Here is a 24,134-nt window from a genome sequence, read left to right as displayed (position 1 = left end):
GGCGGAAGCTTGAACGTCACGATTGCTTTCAGCGAGTCAAGTCATACCGTGCTCGTATATCTTCGTATATCTCCGAAAGATAAATGAAATTGAACAGTCCTGCGAGTTCTTCCTAGCCGTCGATCCTTTCCTTTCTTTCCCACTATTTTCTTTTCTCTCTCTCTCTCTCTCTCTCTCTCTCTCTCTCTCTCTCTTTCTCTCTCTCTCTCTCTCTCTCTTTTCACTCTCTTTCTTTGGTCTCTCCAAAGGATCTCTGCGTAACCGGAAGTTAAATTACTTGAGAAGAGTATATTTATTCGGTTTTGGTAATTGACAGTCACTAAACAATGCTACAGATAAACAGACATGGATAGATTATACCGCAAAAGAGATTTTAATTATCGCGATATATATAATATGAAGTCATCGTTACTCATCGTTAAATTAAGGATGAGAAGAATTTCCAAAGGAGTAGAAAAATTCGATAATGATCTTGATGGAATTTATCTTTCACATGATTAAACGTACAGCGTTTTTGCAATTCCATCTTAATTCTTCTTATTACATTAAAAGAATTTCATTATGGATTATTTTACAAGAAGCCTATAATAAACAAAAGGTAAAAACTTTTTTAATAAAATCAAACATGTAGAATCTTATTTAAATATTTAAGAAATATTCACGTTTTCAGTAAGATATAAAGATACAACAATAAATTTTATTTAATAGATGTTTCGTATTTAAAACAAAACGAAACAAAAAAAGAGGAGAGAAGAAGAGTTTATAATAAATTATGGATGATAATGTTTATGAAAAAAATTGAAAAAAAATTCTATTGCAGTTATTTCTCTCTCCCTTCCTCCCCCTCTCTCTTTCTTTTTCTTCCACGTACATCCACCTAAAAGACCGCCTTTCCGACGAGCTAAATTTACGAATGGCACCACTTATGCGACGCGTTACAACTTGGTTCTTCGTAAGGGAAAAACGTGCGAGGGTGGAAGGGAGGGCAACTGTAGACTACGCTGATATCGTTGGTAGCACGAACGCGAATACAGTATAGTATCGGTATTGGTAATGGTAACGGTAGTAGTGGTGGTTCTCGACACTAACGAGGTACCCTTGGACGTAAACGCACCCTCCTCTTGCATCTTTCGAAATCCCTGACGAAATCATCCCTCCTGCGTGAGAGAAAAGGGAACAAAAATTGGAAGAAAGGAGAGAGAGAGAGAGAGAGAGAGAGAGAGAGAGAAAAAGAGAATTCGTCGCCACCCCTACAGACTCGACATACAATGGGACGCACACAATGCGATGCTGGGATAAAGGAGGATAAAGGGACGAGGGTAAAGGAAAAAGAAAGACAGAGAGAAGTAGATGAAGCGTCCCTCTTTCGCTCAGATATTTTCTCCACCGATCTTCAATTCGTGGATATTTCGACGGGATTTGACCCTTCCCTCGTCGTTTTTCTCCCTCGCTAATAAATGGCGACGCGCCCGAGGTGAGAAGCTCGTTGGATATGGAAGAACCACTACTGATGCCAGCGAAGCGTTTTTCTTTTTCTTTTCTTCTTTTTTTACGTCGCTTTGTGTTTTATCTCGGTGCATGATTATGAGAAATTTCTAAGGGTATCGTATTATAACGATAGTGATAACTATCTACGATAAGATACGGGGTTTTATAAAAAAGAAAAAAAAGTGACAATTATTAGTCAATTAAGATACTCTTATATAAGTATTTAGTCTGTAATTTATAACATGATAATTTTTTTTTTAATTTTAAATTATTTTAAATTGAATATCGCAGTTTCTTACTGCTGGTATGTCTAAGTTTCGATATATTGCAAATACCTTATTTTGAACCTTTTCCATGATTTATGCATGTAATGATATACATGATTTTAAAAAAGTTTATCATCCGTTTTAAAACGCATGAGTTTAAGACTACACTATACATTTCATTCATTTGTCAAAAAAGAAAAAAAATGGTATCCTCCGAAATGATTTTTTTATGAGCTATCATAATATGTTACATATACAAAATATATCTTCTCAAAAAAAAAAAAAAAGGAAAAAGGAAATACCTCTAAATAAAAAATTTCCATATCATTGTATTTTCCCCTTTTAAAGAAAACAATTTTTATCTCGAAACATATTCTTATATCATTCAAAAAATAACAAAGGTATTTATGGCGGTCAATTTAAATGGTATAGCCTGTATAATAACGTACTTTTACATAATAATGTATATACGTAATGGATATCTGCAAAAAAGGAGAATGTTTAAAGCCAGATTGATGTTTAATCTTTTTAGTGGAACGTAGACGGACGACTTACTTTACGTTCCAAAAGTTTTTATTTTACTTATTATGCTTAGTCATTATTAACATCATTTATATAATGAAGTACGTTTACCGTCGAAGCGATCAATCTAACGAAAATTCACGATCTTTTTAAGATTTACGACAACCCGATCGATTATACTCGCTCGTAAATTTATAGAGGGTGACAATTTTTTGAAAAGGTTCATCCGTTTGAGACGCGGGATAAAGATCGATCGGATGCCGCGGGGGTAGATGGTGGGCGTTAGAGGGGTGGGAAGGAGGGAATTGAAGAAGAGAAGAAAATGAGCGAGGAAAGTGGGTAAGAAAATATGGCTCAAGTATAAATGTAAATCAAGAAAGAGAGAGAGAGAGAGGGGGGGGGGAGAGAAAAAGGGAGAGAGCGTAGAAAGGAGAGAGCGTAGAAAGGAGAGAGAGGAAGAGAGAAAGAGAGAGAGAGGGAGAGAGCGTAGAAAGGAGATAGAGATACGAGAGGAGGATGAGGAAGAGAGAAAGGAAGAGAAGGTAGCTACTTTCAGGATGATATTACCGTAAAAGTTAGAATGGGAAACTAAGGAAGAAAGAAAGAGAAAAAGAGATAGATAGGGAGAGAGTGAGAGGAACGAGAGAGACGAGAAAACGGTCGATTCTACTTCCAGGCCGGTGACTACAAAGGGGTTTCTACCGCTTAAAGTACAAATGTACATCAATAAGAGAGCCAGAAGCTGCTTATAAAACGAGATTATTACCATCGTCGAGACCGAGAACGTTCTTGATGAAAGAGAGAGAAAGAAAAAGAGAGAAACAGAGAGAGAGAGAGAGAGAGAGAGAGAGAGAAAGAGAAAGAGAGAGAGAGAGAGAGTAGAAAGGGAAGTGAAAAACGGCCATGACAATAAATTTCAGTCTTATGCTAATTCTCTCTTTACGTCTGCCATCCTTCACGATGACGACGTGGTATAAATGTTCGCCATTGGGAGAGTCCAAAAATTTTAAGAAATTCGTGAAAAACTTTGACTAATTATAAGCTTGTTTATTCTTTCTTCTTTTTTTTTTTTTTTCTTTTTTTCTTTTTTTCCTCAAAGAGCTTACATCAAATCGTGAACAATATCGTGAAAGATGTTACGCAAAGAAAAATAATATCTCTGGAGGAAATAATTTCATATAAAATTTATTTATTTTTTCTCTTTTCTCTTTTTTCTTCTTCTTTTTATTTCCAAAGGATATCGTGTTTGTTCAAAATATGCACCAAATGAAAGAACATCAGTAGAATTTTTTCAATTAAAAATAAGCGAGCGGGAGGTTTAGGTAGTTTTTCAAGTACTACCCTGAAAATTTTCGACTTACTAATTAGATTTAAAGAACAATGAACAAATTTTTGTCGCCTTCAATTTTAGTTATCTGACCACTGGCCGCGGAAAATCGTACTTGGCATTGTAGAATAAAAGAAAAAAATGTGTTTCTTTAAGGTATAACGAACAAAATGCTGAATCGCTATTGAGTTATCGTGTTGATGAAGCGTGAACGGTGGTCAGCTAAACAAGGAAAAAAGAATTGAAAGGATTTTGTGGCGAGTAAATTGATCAGAGATGCGTTCTCTCGTTCAAATCCAACGTTTTTAATTTATCTTTACTTTCGCACACAGCTTATATCGCGAAAGAGAGCCGAGGGTGTTCGATCTTTCAATATGTGTTCGATTTTTCTTTCTCGTTTTCTTTATTTTTAATTCTTTTTCTGTTTCTTCTATTTTTTCTCTCTCCCCGCTTTTTTTTTTTTTTTTTTTTTTTTTTTTATTTTCGATCCACTGGAATCCCCTTTCACGCCACAGCTTTTTATCCGATACGTTCTATGACGAATGAATGATTTTGCTTCGTATTGAGAATGAATCCTTTCATTCGCATGTTTATCAATACGTGTGAAGTGAGCGTCAACATTTGCCAGTTTTGAAAAATCAATAATTCTACTGACACACATCAGTACCTCGTTCTGCAAAAGCCCGTACTTTTTGCTATTTTGTAGTATGAATAATAATATCGAATAAACTTTTTTGGCTTTGGATTAGATTTCTATTTTTTTGTTGTTGTTGTTTTGTTTTGATTTTCGTTTTTTTTTTTTCTTACAAATATAAAATTACAAACGATAAATTTTTTTTACAAATATCTTTTTTCATGAATTAATTTCATCTTATCTATAATGTTATCATTTTTGAGAAAAATTCATGGAAATCAAAGATTTATTAGAAAAAGAGAGACACAAAGAAAGAGAGAGAGAGAGAGAGAGAGAGAGAGAGAGAGAGAGAGAGAGAGAGAGAGAGAGAGAGAGAGAGAGAGAGAGAGAGAGAGAGAGAGAAGAGACAGAAAAATACTTCGAGTTAATACGATTATGAGATTCACATGACGAAAACGATAACATGTCATCGAAATTAGCATAGAACAAGTGGATTCGTTCTACTTTATTCTTGCTTTCGTTTTCTCAACCTTTGAATTTTCTACAACCTCTCACCCTTCTCATCCCCTCGCCACTTTTTCTCTCTCTCTCTCTCTCTTTCTCTCTCAGGTTTTTCCTGTTAGCTTATACATCTTACAAGGAAATTGCATTAGTCGTCACGTGATACGAAGCAGCTCTTACGATTATGTCGGAAATGAATCCGCCGCTTCTTTTTCTCTTCTATCTCTCTCTCTCTCTCTCTCTCTCTCTCTCTCTCCTTTATTTTATTTTTTTTTCTTTATTACTCATTTGTTTTCTTCTTATCACTTCTCTTTCATTTTTTTATCTCTTTCTCTTTTTTCTGTCATAAAAATTACTCACGAAAATTGTTCGGTAGACTCGTAATAGAACCAGCACGATTCGACTTCTTTCTGACTCATTCTCTCTCTCTCTCTCTCTCTCTCTCTCTCTCTTTCCTATTTCGTGTTCATGGCGTTCAAAAAAAAAAAAATAAAAAAAAAAAAAAATAAAAAGAAGAAAAACGAACGTAAATTCACGTTGCACATGAAACTATCGCCGTTTCTCTTTTCGAATTTTTACGTAAAATACAGCATTAGCTCTGGTTTTTTTTAACTCAACGTTCGAACAAAATTTGTTATCTCCAATAAAAGGAAATGTTATACCTTCCATGTTTAAACGTGAAGTTATAACTAACGTGCTAATGGAGAGCTTATCAATGCATAACATTCATTATTTATTTTGAAACTATAAAATAATACTTAAATATAATCGAACGGATTATCGAAAACTACGGAGTGTCGAAAGCTATCATTGGAGGAAAAAAAACAAGAAAAACATATACAACAAGATCATTGCTTGCATTAAATGAATCTGAATATAAACGATATATATATATATATATAAAGGTTAATACAGAGATATTTATCAAATCTCAGTGGAAATCTGAAATGTATTATACATATGTGTATCGAGAGGTATTATTTGCGAGAGATAGGTCTCGATTTTATAATAAAAAAGAAAAAGAGAGAGAGAGAGAGAGAGAGAGAGAGAGAAAATGATTGTTACAACATATTACTCGTACGCGTTTAACGCATTCGCGATATGTTGTCCATATTGCCAGCGAAGTGAAAGATAGTCTCGTTGCATTTGATCGTCAATTTATCGTAGAATTGGAAATAAAAACCCTGAGTTTTTTTGGTGATCGCTTAGGCATGAACGATATTTCGATTGCTAAATTGCCGATAAAATCTTTTTTTATTTCCTTTTTCTTTTTTTTTTCGGAAAGGCAAATAATCGCCTTATCGTTAGATTTTGTCGATGATGATGAGAATACAAAAAATAAAATTAAAAAATATTAATGTTAAATCGAGTAGATTCTTGTCAATCATTTCTCTCTCTCTTTCTCTCTCCCTCTCTCTCTCTCTCTCTCTCTCTCTCTCTCTCTCTCTCTCTCTCTCTCTCTCTCTCTCTCTGTGTATGTATGTATGTATGTTTTTCAATCTTTCTCTTTTTATCTTACGAAAGCAAGGTTATCGAAAAGTTAAATTCTCCGTTTCTCAGAGTGGCAAGAGAAATTCTCTTAGAGTCTCTTCCGACGTTACCTTTTTCTTGAAATATGTAATTGCGCATAAATTGCAATGATTTTATCCGACCTCGTAATTACGAAGTTTCGCACTCACGCAAATTTCGAAGTTTAAATGAAATTCTAACGCGCGCACAACCGTTTGGGCTCCCTCCCACATGGAACTTTGGAATTTCAGATCGTACCGTTCTCATCTATGGTGATTCATTTTTATAGTTCTTTCGTTTAACGTTAACGCTCGTTTCGCGTTCGAGTCCTCTTTGTAAGTTTCTTGTTCCAATACGTATATTCACGAGATAAGTTTTACTTCTTTTTTTCACATTTGCCAGCTAATTAATTTTTTTTTATTTTTTCTTTTACTTTCTTTTTCTTTTCCTTCCTTTTCCCATTAATTTTTTCATTCGTTGTGGAATTTTTTTTTTTTTTTTTTATCAAGATTGTTTCACGTTTCATATTTACTGTACTTTTTGTTTTATTATACTTTGACCCCTAACTTTTCACGTCCAATAGACATTACGTTAACATTGCAAAATTGTCAAATAAATTTATTTACATCGATGATTTCCAAAAGAAAAATTTCAATGAGAACGAATGAAATACTCCTTTGAATCCAAAGGAATTGATTGAATCGAATCGATAAATGAAATACATCGAAATGCAGACGTGACGTTATCGGATTTATCTCATTATTGGCAATTTTCTTTCTTTCTTTCTGTCGTTCTTTTTGTATCTTTTTCTTTCTTTTTTTTTTTTTGTTTTTTTGTTTTTATTAATACGATATACGATTAAACGGTAATTATCGAATAAACGGAATAGAATCGGGAAAAAAGCCGAATAATAGCGTTGACGAGCCAGCATCCTGATTGCTCTTCCGTTATTTTTTTCTTTTTTCTTCCCCTCCCCCCTACAACTCCGTTATCGATAATTCGTTTTGCATCGATCGCGGTCGGCTACAATAGACACAATTGGTTTTATTGAAACGAGCACTCTCGTTCGGCATACAAAATAATTCTGGGATCGAATCGGATCAGCTCGGTCATTATCGCATTTTTCTTATCAAAAAAAACATTTTTGTTCCTTTATATTTTGATCTCTTTTGCTATTTGCGCGAGTACATGACAATGAAATCTTTATTTTCATTTTTCTTCTTTCAGTGAATGTCTTCGATAAAAACTCATAGAGCTCGTCTTTTTTTCGTGATTGTATCGTTTTCTTTTTGACTAACTATTGCAAAATATTAAAAATTTAACATTTTCGAAAAATATCAACATTTTCCTTCGTAAAAATTAATAAGACGAATAGATCTTTGTACAAACACTGTTCGATCGAAGATTTGTAATTAACACTAGGTTTATGAGCTTCTTATATACTAGGTTTATGAGTTTCTTATATACCTATCTCTAGGAGTACCCGTTAATTTGACGGATAAACGAAAATATTCATTTTCTTTAAAAAATTGATGTATTCGAGTTAAGTCTGAATTGAACAATCTTAGGTTTTACGTTTAAATAAATTATTAATAAGTAAAAAGCTTTTTTTTTTTTTAATTATCACAGAAATGATAACATGTATAGCATATATTGCATAAACCTACATCGAGTTTTCGTTGAAAATAATTGTTCATCTATCGATATGTTTTCATATGGCTTATAACAAGTCTAGCTATTACTTATATATCTGTTCCATATTTCGGATATCAGCGCAAATTTATCTGTTTGTAATCTTTCGTATCGTTGGTTTTTTTTCGTCAAAGCGTATGAATATCAGAGTTTTTGTAAATTTTTCTCTGGTCATTGTGTTTGCGAAAAAAGCGGGTCTCCATTTTTTCGACCATAAATAAGAAGCTTTCAATGATCTCGCTTCATATGCGCTCCAGGCATATAGAATTCCTAGAAAACTACGTAACTCAGCAACTATGATTGTCTAGTCTTTTTTCAAAACTCGATGTGCCTTCGTTTCAGTACAATCTTTTATGTGTTCCATTATGTGTCTGTCAATTATTAATTCGAAAGCACTAGTTACACAACTCAACATAATATTTTTCTTGGCGTAGCCAGTAGGCTCTGCGATATCTTTGAATATCATACGAACGGGCGTCCTACACCCCAGATCCGTCTGCTTTTAGTTTTATCCACTGTGTCCCGTTAACTGCAATTTCAATTTCACTCATTACATTTTGGGATGTGCTTGGAATGCTCGTCCTCTCATTCTCGGAGTCAGAACTGGAAAGAATACGCATCCTTTTCTTGTTACGATACATTTTCAAGAAATTTTCCTCTTCACTATCCGAAGATCCTTCTATCTCTCCACTTTCAGTATATTTAGAACTTTCACTCTCATCTTCGCTTTGGTCTAATTCATGCTGATCTTCTTCGGAAATATTCTCAGAATAATTTTCATTGATGTTGACAATTTTGTTCAATATTTTATTATATCTCCTGGATTTACTCGTAATAGAAAAGAAGGGGGATTGGTCAGAATAAAAAAATACTGTGCCCAAATTCAATTACCTTATTGTAAATACGATAAACGGAGACTGTCTACAATAAAGGAAAATTTTACACACTTTTTTTAAAAAACGTTCTCACTCGATCACTGCAACAATCATACTGAACATTGCTTCTTGTTTTAGAGGTTTCTTCGGCGATAAGATAAGCGATTTCAGACAAAAAGTTAAAGATAAAGTCAAAGACTAAAACTCAGGCCATACAATCGACTTTTCTCTTTTATCAGCTAGCCCGTCAATTTGACGGGTTACGTAGAGATAAGTATACTACATACAAATTTCAAAATTTAGAAGGCTTAGGAAAAAAATAATTGTGTGTATAAATTCTTTGAATGAAATGATTAATTTACGATACAAAATGGTTAAAATTTGAAATCCGTCGAATCGACGGGTCCCGTAAATCTAGTGTTAAAAGAGAATAAGATCAATTATTCCGAAAATCATTTCTCTGTAATAAAATAATTGTTGTTATTAAACGTCGATAGCTATGTTCGAACATAAAAACAAATTAAAAGAAAAAGAGGAAAAAAGAAAGAAAATCGAATGAAAATCGTAGAAGTCGAAGTTTCAAAAGAACGGAGATAAACCGAATTGGCTTCCCTTACGATTTAGATCGAGATTCAGATCTTATCCTTTACGAGTTCCCCTTGTAGCATCCAATGGTTAAGAAGCCTCTTGTCCGGAAGACAGCTATCGGTAGTATTCGCGGAGTTTTCACGGTGCATGCAACGTTCGCTCGTGCGGATTTTCAACTCGACGTTTTATCTTCGAGAAAAACCGTCACGAATCGTTCTTGGATTCGTTGTTTGGAATCGTTGTAGGTTCGTGAAGAGTTGTACTCGTCAGTTCTAGAAAGTAAAAAGCCTCTGGTCGATACTTTTCTTCGCTATTGTAAAAAAATGAAGAAAAGACAAAAATATATTCGTTCGATTCCATACCTCGTCTAGAAATCGTTTGACGATTCTTGAATCTCTCTTTCTCTCTTTCGCTCTGTTCTCGCATAAGGGATGGTAGGTAGAACAAATGAGCCTCTTTTCTAAATCTTTTTTCCTAATATTTATTACAAGTTTTTCCCTTCTCTCCCTTAAAGTAACGATACATCGGATTTGTTGTGCGATCTGGATATATAAGCGTATATATAATATTAAAAAAAAAAAAATTTCGTTTTATTTATTTACGAAATAGAGATTTTATTTCATTAATGAAAAGCAAAATAATGAATAATTTATTTTATTTGATAATAATAATAATAATAATAATAATAATAATAATAATAATAATAATAATAATAAAAATAATAATAATAATAATAATAATAATAGTAATAATAATAATAATAATAATATCCTGCTACTTGCTACGGAATAAACATTTGTCATTTGTCATTCGGATCGTTACATTATTAACTTATAGGATACAATAAATCTCGATTATTAATTATAATTCCATGTCTTATTTAAAATTATTTTTCATCTGATTAATTAATAATTTCGATATTTGATGCATATAATATAAATTTGCCATTACATATTTCATTCGAATCATCATTATTTCTCTATAAAATGCAACGCACACTGACAGAGATATATAGAATTAATTACAATTGCATACTTTACTTAAAAGTGACAATGTTGACGTGCAAGAGTATACATACGTACACAATTATTATACAAGGTGTCTCCAGTTTAAACGATCAATCAATATGTTCTATTAGTAGAAATCAGAAAAAAAGATATTAAAACGTAGATCCACGAACGTTTTATAACACTATATAATCTTGAAAAAAAAATTGATTTATATTGTAGGAAAGATTTAGATTATATATAATATTAGAATATAATTATAGGCCAGGTATAATGTGCCTGATTGTATTTACGCTTTTTCTGTTGTTTCTGCGTGATATTATTTCGTTTGTCAAAAGACATTCTCTTCGCGACGGTTGATCACGTGCTTTCTTCATGAAAGCTTCTAAACGTGTCGTCGGTTGATTGGGTCATGTAGCAAAATAGAAAGAAGATCGACTCTCGGGAATCCGATAACGGGGCAGAGTTCAAAAAGCAGCGAGATCGAATGGACGCATCGATATTGGTAAACCCCGCATTAAATTAAATAGCGAATATATTCTTTAACCAAAAAAAGGAAGAGTGGTGACTTTATTAAAATTAAACCCATGATTCTGCAATATTTCCATTTCGAAATGCTATATTCTCTTTCCCTCCTATCTTTCGAAAACAAGTTTGATGTCCTATCTAGGAAGATTGAATTTATCACTCTCTGAATTTCGTTATTGTTTTCCTTGAGTTCAATGAATGGACAATTAATCCTTTTAAATTAATCCTCAACACAATCGGACTTATTAACAATTCGAATTTATTATTAACAATTAATTCGCTATTTCTCTTAGGTTTCATATTTTTATTATGAAACTTTTTTTTTATAAAGCGTCTAATCGATTTACAATTATATAATATTTTTCTTCTTATTTTTACTCATATAAGAATACTGGTTCGTTTAAAACTCAGAGACACTCTTTATATATACAAAGTAATTAATCCTGATCATTCCATTTAATTCATTCGTTCGTACTCTTTTACCAAATAGTTATATATAAAAGATTTCAATGTTCAAAACAAAAGGACGATTGATATATATATATATATATATATATATATATATATATATATATATATATATTTGGAAAGGGATTTGCAATAAACCGAGCGACAAGTTTTGAAATTTAGTCTCACATTTCAAGGTTGTACCGTTTTATTTCTTTTCTCTTTCACATCTATTCACTTGGCGAGAAAAGTTACAGCCAAGCGACATTATCCGTCTCCATCGCAAGGAAGACTTTTCTTTCATGCGACGTCCTCTATCGTGAATTCGCGAACCACGCAACGCGAACTTGCAAGTCGTTTCGCAACGACGCGTCTACAAAAGCTTCAGGAACTTGCCCATCTTCCTTCTCTTTACCTACTACTTTTTTCCTTTCTTTCTTTACTCTCTTCAAGGAGTACGTACTTCACTTTTCTTTTCTTTTCTTTTCTTTTTTCTTTTTTCTTTTTTCTTTTTTCTCTTTTCTCTTTTCTCTTTTCTCTTATTACTACGATGGATTGTACCTTAAAAAGCGTAAGAACGTTGACAAAAGAAGAAAATTTCTTGTATATTCATATTAAGAAAGTACCGGCAAATGAACAATTAAGGTTTTGCAAGAAAGATATTTATTCGTTTCTTTATTCTGTGTTAAAAGAAAAATTGTCTCTCTGTCGAAGAAAATTTATTCAAGTAAAAAAGAAAACAGAAATATTTCAAATTGAACGAATACATTGTTAAATAATTTCGGATTACATTGAAGACTATAATATTATGTACGTTATAAGATGTATAACAAAAAAAAAAAAAATAGTAAAATAGTAAAATGTAATATAATATCTTTATAAAAATTTATCGTATAAAATTTCGTTAATATTCATATTTTACAAACATGAATGAATGGATGATAAAAAATGGCGGATAAATGATGATACGAAAAACCACAATTTTTCAAAAAATTATTTTATTCCCCGTTATCAAAGATGGCATGTTTATGATCCTGAGGAACTGAGATGTATCGGTGACGTATTTTCGAGAGGAACAATATCATGTACGCCTTGTAGGTATTCCAGACGCGTTCCCTTGCGGCTTATGCGACGTTAATACACACTGAAAGTTATGCACGCGTTCGGTCTGGTATTCGCTCCTTAAACTTCCCCTTCTGGTAGGAAAGCCGATTCTGCATAGCATCGAGTATATGTATATACAAACAAAGCCAGACGAATAGAGCTTATGCACTTTCTCTCTTTCTCTGTATGTATGTATATATGTGTATATATATATATGTATTTATGTATATATATATATGTATGTGTATATATATATATATATATATGCATATTCGTATATATATATATATATCTCTTTCTCTTACCTTGTTTCATTCTCTCATTCCGATTTTATTCAATTTCTTGCTAGTGTGAAGCATTCCAGCGATCCTCGAGTGAAATGAAAAATGAAGGGAAAGGACATGAAGTACGAAATTCAAGAAATATCTCATCTAAAGTGAACAAGTACGTAGAACGTTCCAACATGGGAGTGTGTTTTTTTTTTTTTTTTTTTTCTTTTATCGTCATACTCCAGTTGTCTAACATTAAGTATCAAGATTCAACGAAATAAATCTGTAACGATAAATAATTTAAATCATTTCATTTAGGAGACTATGAGAAAATCATCGAGAATTTTGAATTCCAAAAAAAAAAAAAAACAGGGACATTAATACCATTCTTAACATTCTTAAAAATCAAAGACAGAAATATGAAACATTTTGTATATATAGAGTAATTCTAAGAGGGTAACCTACTTCTTTTCTTAAATCTTCAGTACATTATAAATTTAATCGATATTTCAAAGAAAAATATGTTCGTAAAAGTAGATACTTCAAAAATTATGATATCAGGACAGGACTAAAATATAATTATACATTTTTATAAAAGAAAAAGAAAAAAAAATAGAAAGAAGAAATTATTTCCCATGCAAAAGTCCATCTTACCGATACTGCTCGAATGAAATGACTCATGGATTCAGGGAATCAATTCAAATAAAAAAGAAGGTTTTGAACATAACTAGAAGAAAAATGATTTTTTCTGTTCGCATAATACTTCTCTATTGAGATCACATAAATTAAAAAATTTTAAATGTTCTTCGTGAAACCATTTATCACATCTCACACATCGAATTCAGTCGTCTCTAAACCCGACGCATTTAGCATTATTTTTTTACTCAAAACATTTTTCAAACTGTTAGATTACAAAATCTGAACAATTTTCATCCGAAAATATATCTTTCGTAAAGGAGACGTTTACATTTGAGTGAATTTTTAGTAGGCTTCGTTACTTTTGTCGTTTAAAATATCTCTTAAGTTTTCTAATTCCAAGGATTTGATTAATTGCATTTAGCAATACGCCTCTGGTGTGTTTATTACAAGAATCTTTTTATCAATTGCTTGCAAAGAACCAAGTGGGACATATTATGGTTCTTTATTTTCTTTTCTATCTTCTTCATTTATATGAGGCCACACGTTGTTCTATTTGTTGTTCTTCATTTAAGAAAACGCATAATAAACCTTCGTAATTAGAAACGATTAATACAAATAAAAAATAATAAAAATCCATTATATCTCCGTAAGCAGCCAAATTTACATCGTAAAAACATAACAATGTATAATTTTACGATGGATTAAATATCCTCGAAAAAATCGAACCATCTATTCCGGGAGTCAAAGAGTAACGACTCGCTTGTTATTTCAATAACGTTACAATAATATCTCATCGCACGATTATAAACATTAAGTATTATATTAATGCACTGTATTCAGAAAAAATCATTATTTTGTAGTTAATTGTAGAAAAGTTATGGTTTAAAGAATTTTTCAAGAAATTTTTGATAGTATTGAAAATCTATATTACGAATAACTTATCTGATTTCTTAATTAAGAACAAATAGATAGTTTATATGTTTTGTTTATAATTGTCAGTCCTATCAATATCTTAAAATATCTGAAAATCTGATTATATGACTAGAAAGTATAAGATCGTGTCGTCTCACTAGTAATGTCATCTCACGCGGTATTACTCTTTTATATACATATACATACACCACACACACATATGTATGTATGTATGTATATATATATATATATATACAAGAAAAGAATGTGATTGTACAATTCAGATATCTCATAGGAAAGCATTTCTGTTATAAATATCTCGAAACGAAGTGAGACAAGTCTGCTCCATTGTTCGTATCCTTTCTGCAGATATATATTTAAATGTAGAAGCTCGTAGAAAGCTTTGGGAGGCTCGTGGGGGCGAGAGATTGTTCGTTCCATCGACGGGTGGAGAATGAAAGGAGAGGGTGAGACGAAGAGAAGAAGGAGGGTTGGTATCGCAGACGCGTCCCCGGTGGCTTAAGTGACACTAATGCATTCCGAAAGCGATGCACGCTCCAGGACAACCTCTCGATCTGGGATTCGCTCGACAAAACTTCTCATCCTTCCACCTGCTATATCCTACTCCTCACCCCTCCATACTCCCCTTTCACTTCACCAACTCCCTGTCTCGAGACTCTCATCTCGATTCGCTTCCGTTGCCATTCACAGACGGTTCACCGCAGGTGTTCGCCAAACCAAAACGGTCTACCGTCAGGATGCAAATACTCTTCGGGATTATGAACGAAACGCGTTTGCTTAATCTCGGCCCTTGTATTATGTTTCCAAGTGTATTAGTTGTCACGAAACTCTCTCGGATAATTTTGATTCGCTTAGCTGCGACGGAATCTGTTCAATATTTCTCTCTCTCTCTCTCTCTCTCTCTCTCTCTCTCTCTCTCTCTCTCTCTCTCTCTCTCTCTCTCTCTCTCTCTCTCTCTCTCTCTCTCTCTATTTCTCTGTTCGCTTGTCGATTTGTCTGTGTTAATTTTTTTTTATACAAAAAATAAACTCGTGAAAGATAATTCGTGTTCACATGTCAATCTCGTTATTAATTTTCACAAACTGAATAGTACATGGATGCAAAAGTTTAAATGAATATTTAGTTCAGTTGAACAAATCACAAAAAACAATTGGTGTGTGTATATGTATGTATGTATGTATGTATGTATATATATATATATGTATGTATGTATATGTATGTATGTATGTATGTATGTATGTATATATATGTATATATGCATTTAGTTCAGTTGAACAAATCACAAAAAACAATTGCTGTGTGTGTATGTATGTACGTATGTATGTATGTATGTATGTATGTATCTATATGTATGTATGTATATATATGTATGTATATATGTATGTATGTATGTATGTATGTATGTATGTATGTATGTATGTATGTATGTATGTATGTATGTATGTATGTATACAAAAATACACGTACATAAGGAGGAGAATAAAATGAATTAAAATTTGTTGGTTTTAGTAACGAGTTAATAAACGAAGAGAAATGGTACGTTGTCTATTACTCATAAAATGTAAACGTAGAAAGAGAATTATGAATTTAAAAAAGAACAGTTACAACGTGATGAATAGTTTCATAAGCAAAAAAAAAAAAAGAATAAAAATGAAATGAAAATATTTTAAACGGAAAAAAGTATATAATTTCAAGATAAATAAAAAAATCTGAGAAATATATAAAATGTATCGAATGTAATAAACATCTATAAGAATAAAGGTATTAAGTTATGTTCCGAATGTTACATAAAATTTTATAAAACGTATTACATAGAAATAAATTGTATTAATTAATACAAGAAAATAACTTTTGAGATAAGACGTTTGTTCAAAAACTCCATTACAAAAGTATCATCGTAAGAACTTATTGTCCATAGTATCATATAGGATGATTTAAATAGATCCATCAAAATAAATAGAGAGTCAATCGACTGATACGATACATTTTCTGGAAAAGCTAAAATCGGATTTTCAATCCTCGGCACGCTCACTCGGTCTCGAAACCTAGACTTTATGTTTGCCGTCTTTATATAGTATATACTATTTATATGTACATCTATATAGTAGACGTCCATGGCGTGAGCATGCTGATCGTGTGAAGAAAGCAACAGTGCTTTTCCCTTATCGAATAGAACCTTGCGGACGGGGATTTCGATTTCTTTTTGCACCTAAGACGTGTCTGCATTCTTGAGCCACGATAGAAACTTTTCGACGTCTCTTTTCTAAACACATACACACGCGCGCGCGTGCGCGCTTATGTGTATGTAAGTTAGCATGTATATGCACATGACTGCACGCGTAAAGAAAAGGCAAAAATTCTTTCCTACTGAGACTCGATCGAACTACTGGACCACGTTCTCCCCTTTCTCTTTTTCTTTTCCATCTCTCTCTCTCTCTTCTCGGTTCAATAAAAGAAGTGCTTTTCTCTTGCACAGTGGATTCCACCCTTTCTGAATCGGTAGTTTTCAATATTTGAGAAATGGCTTTCTCGAAGGAAATCCACGACTATGTTCACGATGGAAAGAAACCAGCGTATATCGTGGACACCCGGTATCGCTTATTTATTTCTACGAAATAAGACAGTATAGGGTGAAACGATCTATGAAACGTTTCCTTTATATCAAGAAACGGTGATTTTACGCGTTTTCGAATGTGTTTCGAAATATTTGTTGAAAGATTTATTTTTTTTTTTTTTTTTTTTTTTACTTTTTTCTTCTTTTTTCTTTTTCTTTTTTAATTTTTTTAATCTTCTTTTTTTAATCTTTGAATATTAGAAAGAAGAGAAGATACGAAAGGATATAATGAACGCAGTGGAGCATTAATTTTCTTCTTATTTTCATTAAAATAATAACGAGAGTCGTTGCGAAACGGCCACTTGTTGAGTCTCGCAGTCGCTATTTAAACCGAAACTAGATAGCGAAAGACCTAAATTGCTACTCGTTTACCCGAAACCTTTCGTGACCGTCTCACAGATTGCGATAAGGCAATCAATCGACTGTTGTCATGGAGAATTTGCATTGCCCTCGGTCTTCCTTGCAATTACTCTTTCGGCTTGCGAGTTTGTTGCACTAAGAATGGGGTGAATGGGAGGGAAGGATTGCTTGGCTAACAAGCGAACGTTCTCGACTAGAGGAAATTCTGATTTTAATGAAACTTTGTGGGTATATATATATATATATATATATATATATCCAGTTATGTCAGAAACGATACTTTTTATCAGCGGAAATTCAATTAGCGGTAGAGAAATAGCTTATCAAAGTTTTCTGAATTTTTTTGATTTTATTAATTTTTCTTTTCGTTTTTTTTTCTTTTTTTCTTTGAGGCAACCAATTGTAAAGGATGGAGAAAAACTTTTCGTATAAAAAATAAGATGATATATGAAGAAATTTCGGATTATTGAAGAAAAATATATATGAAAGATAACAAATATATGAAAAATAAAAACAAAAAGACATTTGCAATTTCAAATATTATTCATGTATATGTTAAAAAATTCAATGTTCAAATGGAGACACCTAAGTATCTATATTATTTCAAAATCAACTTTTATTTTTGAGGTTTTAAGATCATCAACGTTTCTTTTTAAAAATAAATAATTTATTTTTCTTCATTTTCTCATAAAAGAACAAATTAATAAAATTTAACTGCTTACTACAATATATCATTTTGTTTTAATTTGATTTTTTGAGACATAGAATTTCAATTAATAATTTGTTGTATACTTACACTTATTCTAATGCATATAATAGAACCGTACTTTATAATCCAAGTACCATAAATAACCTAGATATTTAGGTATAGCGCATTTAAATGTTCTAATCTGTGTATGCATGTACGATGTAGATATTACATAGGCATGATCAGACATGATACCGAAACTCTCTGCACTAGCCATTACCGAGAGACCGCGCTCTTTGCATCGTTATCGTCGAATTTACACAATTTGCATACTAATCGTATTGATTCGATCGATACTCTTATCGAGGAAAAATCGATATGTAGACATGACTTAACTTATGATATACTTGTATATATATTCTCATATACACATATGTATGTAAGTATATATGCATATATATATATATATATATATTATATTACATATATCTTAATTAGAACTGCAAATATTTTTTAAAGATATTTTTCTTACTTTTCTTTTTTTATATCACAATCAGTTGAATAGATTTTTAAAGATGATGTAATTTTTAGATAAAAAGCTTTCTTTTTATTTTTTTTTTTTTTTATTTTTTTATTCTATCATATATGCTTTGCACCTAGTTTTATCAAGAGAAACAAAAAAAAATACATAAAACTTAAAAACTTTCATCTTTCTCACCTCTCCTTCTCAAAGTAAATTTCTGACGAAAAAAAATTGTTCTTCGGATAACTTGATGTGCTATATATATTCACGAAATTTCATTAACATTAGAATTTCCAACTCTTGGGAATCTTCCCTTGTATTATAAGAACGACGTGGATGATCTACTATAGCTGAGCGTAATACGTAATCTCGATTAAAAAAAAAAAAAAAAAAAAAAAGAAAATGTATCCATAGCAAAATTTCCATATATCTCGTCATTATTCTTCACGACTATGTTTTATTGAATGATATAAGAACGAAATATATATAAACAACGCTAACAACGAATCATTACTATGGTAATTAATTAATAAGTTTCTTTTTTTAATGGTATAGTAAAATGAAACGGTAGTTGAAAATACTTATCGTGTTCATGAACTAGTCGAATGTAACTGAACGAAGAAAAGAAATATTTGAGGAGAGAGAGAGAGAGAGAGAGAGAGAGCTCCGGCGGGAAATTTAAATCAATTTTCGTATATAGCGTCACATCGGTCCCGGACGTCGTCAAGATGCCAATGAAAAACGTTTTGAAATATCGTAGGAAGGCGTACGACAGCCTCTTGAAAAATGCATCTTGATTTCTGTAAATTCGTAAACGGCCTCTAGATCTTATGATAAATCGATCAACCTTGATCGTTTTTTTAAAACTCTCGGTCTTTCGGTTAGTTCGATTCTCCTTTTGGTCTGTGATTTTTCTTCTATCGAACATGTTATACTTGAATCCTATGAGAGTTATTTCCAAGGATTTCGACCGTTCTATGCTATTTATATATTTGTAAGATGCATCCATAACTGTGAAACAATTTTTAATACATATTTATAATTTTTAATATATATATATATATACATATATATATATATATATATATATTAGATGAACCGGAAAGTAATGTCGCTTTCTTAAATTAAATTCAAACGAATAAATTTTTAACAATTTTTAACAATCAATTATCGACATGAGCAGAAACGACATTACTTTCCGGTCCACCTAATATATATATATATATATATATATATATATATATATATATATATATATAGTTAGAAAAATTTTATATATATATATATATATAGTTAGAAAAATTTTGAAAATATTATAGTAATTTATCAAAAAGATACAATTTAATATGTATTAAGCAAATACTTATACAAATTACGGAATAATTAGATCAATTATGAGAAATAATTAAGCGATAATTATTACATACACTATATATATTCTCATCGAGGTTGCTCACCTTGTGCTTTCTTCAAGATTTCTCGAAAGTTTCTCTAAGGTATCGAAGGTCACGTTCCCTTGAGACTGCTCTTCTCCGTAGGGTGCATAGACTGTATACGAACTCACTGAGGTCCCCTCGTAGATAACCTTTGACCTTACCGTGATTCTCGACCCTCGTTCTCGTTACCTCTTTCTCTTTTTCTTCCTTTTCTTTTTCTTCCTCTTCTTTTTCTTCCTCTTCTTTTTCTTTTTTTTCTTCTACTTCTTTTTCTATCACATCGGACATCCGAGAATTCTTTTTCTCTCTTTTCCTTTTTTACTATGAACAAACTCGCACCTGCGACAACTCAGCCACTTTCGATAGGAAATACCATAAAAACCGTAGACCGTATGCTTTTCTCTATCATCCGATCAGAACCTTTCCAAAGAAATACGCATTTTCATCCCTATAATCAAACTTACAAAATTTATTTTTGGAATTTATGTGTCATTATGATAAAAATACTGATCTTAATAACGATTTATGATTTTAATGAGGATCTATACTTCTATGGAAAACAAAAAAAGAAGAATTGAAAAGAAAACTTAATTTTTTTTATACTTTTTTCAAGCCAAATATAAAAAATAAAATGTCCAAAATTAAACTATTCAAATGCATGCAAGTATTTATATGAACTTCTGCTTGTAAGAATAATAAGAAATATCAGTTATCACTTTAATTATTATAGATGGATACGTAATAAAAAAGGAAAGCTTTTTATTACAAGGAAGAGTGTAAAAAATTGGCAAGAGATAGTCTCAGCCGTTAATTCTTTTATCCATCAAGCACACGTGTTGCAAGGTGGTGACGCCAAGGACATGTCGAAGGTCACGTTTCCCTTGGGGCAGCTTCGTTGGTCTGCATACGTGCCGTACGAGCTCTCTGGATAACCTTACGACCTCAAGGAAAGCAGAGCGAGAGAAACGAGAGAGAGAGAGAGAGAGAGAGAGAGAGAGAGAGAGAAGCGTTAGACCGCAGTGCAGAGGAGCATAAGGGCGGTTAATCGCACTTAGCTCACCGACACCACCTTGGCGGACCACTCTCCCGAAGCATACGTGAAAACGGAGCTTAAGCTCGTTACTTCGATGCACACCACCTATGTACGCCGTCCTATAATAAATTTGTCTACCATGCTATTCTGAATAACCACAGGACGTTTAACGTCCTACGTCCTACGTTGTTACACATATTTTTGTTTTCTTTTTCCTTTACAAGGACGCGAAAGTTCTCTTATGATCTCGACATAACAAAATCTGCAAGAGACGGTTTATTCTTCGAAATTACTATGTGATATATAATGAAATTCTTTTAAACCTCTTTTTATCTTTCGTATTAAAAAATTCATATTTTCAGATCATTTACATTTGTATAAAAAATTTAAACGTGTACTTATGTGTTTGATTTTATTGTTTAATCAAATAGTTGAAGTTGAAATTTATATAAAGAAGCAAATTATACATCACTAACATCCATTGAAATTGATTACAATATTCAGCAACAAAATGACGATATTTTCGAATATTAAATAGAATTGTATATCCAACGAAAACAATAACAATTTTATAGCAATAATAAAGTGGGAAGAAATCTTTAATAATAATCAAAAGGCCGTTCTACTTTTAAATTTTTGTTTGACTTTCAAATATATAAAAAACAAAAGCAATATCGAACGCGAATATTTGTTTTTCTCATATTTCCACTATTCATATTATGTAATATGTTTATACATTAATATAACATTATTGTTACTACATATATTTCATATACTTTTAGATAAAATCCGAAATTAGTCGAATAATAAAAATTTGTCTAATTGTTTCTAATAATAACAAAAATTTGCATTGCAATTTAATATTTTCGTATCAACGGACAATCGTATACATTTGTTCGTTTCGTAAGAATATAATTTACAAAAAAAACATGATAAAAAACATCTTATCATTTACGAATGAAATTACGATACAGTGTTATGCGATTTATCATATCGTTATTGCGAAAAAATTATAAAAATGATCAGAAAAAGAAGAGCAGGCAAATTTGTATCAACTCGTTATGTAGCAAATACTCAATCCCTTTAAATCGAATTCTATAAACATAATTAAGGAAATTATAAACGAATCAATATTTAACCGTTTTCTTCTTTGTTTTTTTATTTTGATTTCATTTACACAGAAAATTTGTAAATTTTTGTTCTCGTTAAGCACTTAGATATAATAATTTTTGTCCTATTTTATTTATACTTAGTTATGTTCTATTTATATTTAGTTTTGAATATAATTTTATTACCCTAATAACTTCTTCTGATAGTAAAGTTTAACGATTCTTCCGCTATGTGACGCTCGATTCTCGATCATTTTTAGATCGAAATATATTGATAATAAGCATTCGAAGCATATGCAATATCGCTCATGGCTAAGATGTAAGAGTGTAGTAAATGTTCTTATAAGTTTAATATCTGATAAAGTATTTATAGAGTAGTTCGAATATTAGCTTGATTTTTATAACTTTGTGAAATGCTAAAGCTTGCTTCATGTCTGATTCGAGTTGAACAAGCATTGCAGTGTTGTCTGCATCAACTGATATAAATCCAATTGAACAAAACAATTTAAGGTTTTTAAAAATATTTTCCATAAGTAGAATGTCGAAGTAGTAATAATAATATTTGTTCAAAAAATTCTTAAGTTCCTGATAAATCAAAATTTTTTATTAATAAAGTTTTATTGGATTTATGACTAATAAACTATTAATCTATATATCAGTATTTTTACTTGATAAAAAAGTATGCGTATTACTTATTTTTGGTCAATATTTTTATTAATTAAACGGGTAAACAATTCGTAAAATATTCAAATGACCCAATATATATGAATATATTTGGTCAGTATTTATAATAAATTATTAATACATAATATAAGTGGTTAGCGTAAATAATAAAGTGTTAGGGTGTTGTATTGTATCTGAGTTTATTATAAATACTGATCATCAAATTGAAAAAAATTACAAATTATTATATTTGTAAATATTTTTATTAAATTACTGACCACTTATAATTACATACTGATATTTTATTATAAATACTGACTATTTATTGAAAAAAAAAATTTTTTTAAATATCTTTCCAAAATAAATAGTAATCCATATTACTATAAGATATACTACCAATATTATATTTGAATTAACAAAGACAGTGTCTGGAATCTCTACAAATAGATTCGTGACATTTGTATTGCATACATATATATATATATATGTGCGTGTGTATGTGTGTGTGTGTCCCAATGTTATATTCGTTTACATTGTTGAAAATTTTAATCTCGATTCAATGATTTATAACAAACTCGATTTCACGTCGCGGTCGTGGGTCGTATCTATTTGTCAGTCGTTTTATCATTCGTAGAACGTTTAATTTGAATTCATGTTGATTTAATCACTCGTTCTGTTTGCGTTCGTTTACGCTTTTACAAATAAACAAATGTTGGATCACATTGTCGATATTGTAAAATTTGATTAATTATATATGTAGGACTAATTAAAGTCGTTAAACAATGCATGCTTTAGTTTGCCTGTTATTGTAAGTAGTATTTTCTTTTCTTTATTTACTTTTTTTTTTTTTTTTTTAAAGAAACAACGATGTCATCGCGTCTTATAAAAAGGAGATGTTTGATCGTTTCACTTTCAAATCGATTCTCACAAGAAAATTAATTCACCAATTGTATCGTACAATTCTACAATCTCGTGTCTGTTTATCACATTTTCCTTCAGACGTATCCATTTCAATTCGTCTGAATACTCAAACTTCGACAATAGTATTATATACACACATACACAACGTGTATGTGATTAACATAACTTCTGAGATATATCTGCCGAGAATCCGTACCAAGTGTCAAAATTTCTCTCGTATCATGACCCTCCCCATGTTTAACGTCGTCTTTATTACATTTTCTTTGATTTTCGACAAATATTTAGACAACATCTATTAAGTTACAAATTCTGAAAAGAAAGAAAGACAAACGCAGACGAAGAAAGAGATAAAAATAGACAAAACGTGAATTAATTAACAATGTCTGTCGATTTATAATTTATAAAACATTTACTTCTAATCATTTTTCTCTCTCTTTCTCTCTCTCTCTCTCTCTCTC

At 31.4% G+C, this 24,134-nt stretch overlaps 1 protein-coding gene and 1 non-coding gene across 13 annotated transcripts in view; both read left to right on the top strand.

The window, feature by feature from the left end:
• LOC124954893 (prolyl 4-hydroxylase subunit alpha-2) overlaps positions 1-24,134 on the top strand; it is a 183,416-nt gene that overhangs the window by 68,646 nt on the left and 90,636 nt on the right. For 8 of the 12 annotated variants that reach the window (XM_047508541.1, XM_047508532.1, XM_047508523.1 and 5 more), the window contains one exon: positions 12,838-12,932. The exons of the other annotated variants lie outside the window; for them this stretch is intronic. In XM_047508541.1, the coding sequence (XP_047364497.1) occupies positions 12,838-12,932 (95 nt within the window). The remainder of the gene's footprint in view (positions 1-12,837; positions 12,933-24,134) is intronic. 12 annotated transcript variants of the gene reach the window in all.
• On the top strand, positions 22,392-22,578 carry LOC124957576. Its single transcript, XR_007103670.1, has one exon. It is a non-coding gene; the product is annotated as a U2 spliceosomal RNA (small nuclear RNA).

Source organism: Vespa velutina, chromosome 1 (genome assembly GCF_912470025.1).
Source record: "Vespa velutina chromosome 1, iVesVel2.1, whole genome shotgun sequence".
NCBI lineage: Eukaryota > Metazoa > Arthropoda > Insecta > Hymenoptera > Vespidae > Vespa > Vespa velutina.
The sequence above is the reverse complement of the archived record's forward strand: the minus strand, read 5'-3'. Positions and strand labels throughout refer to the sequence as shown.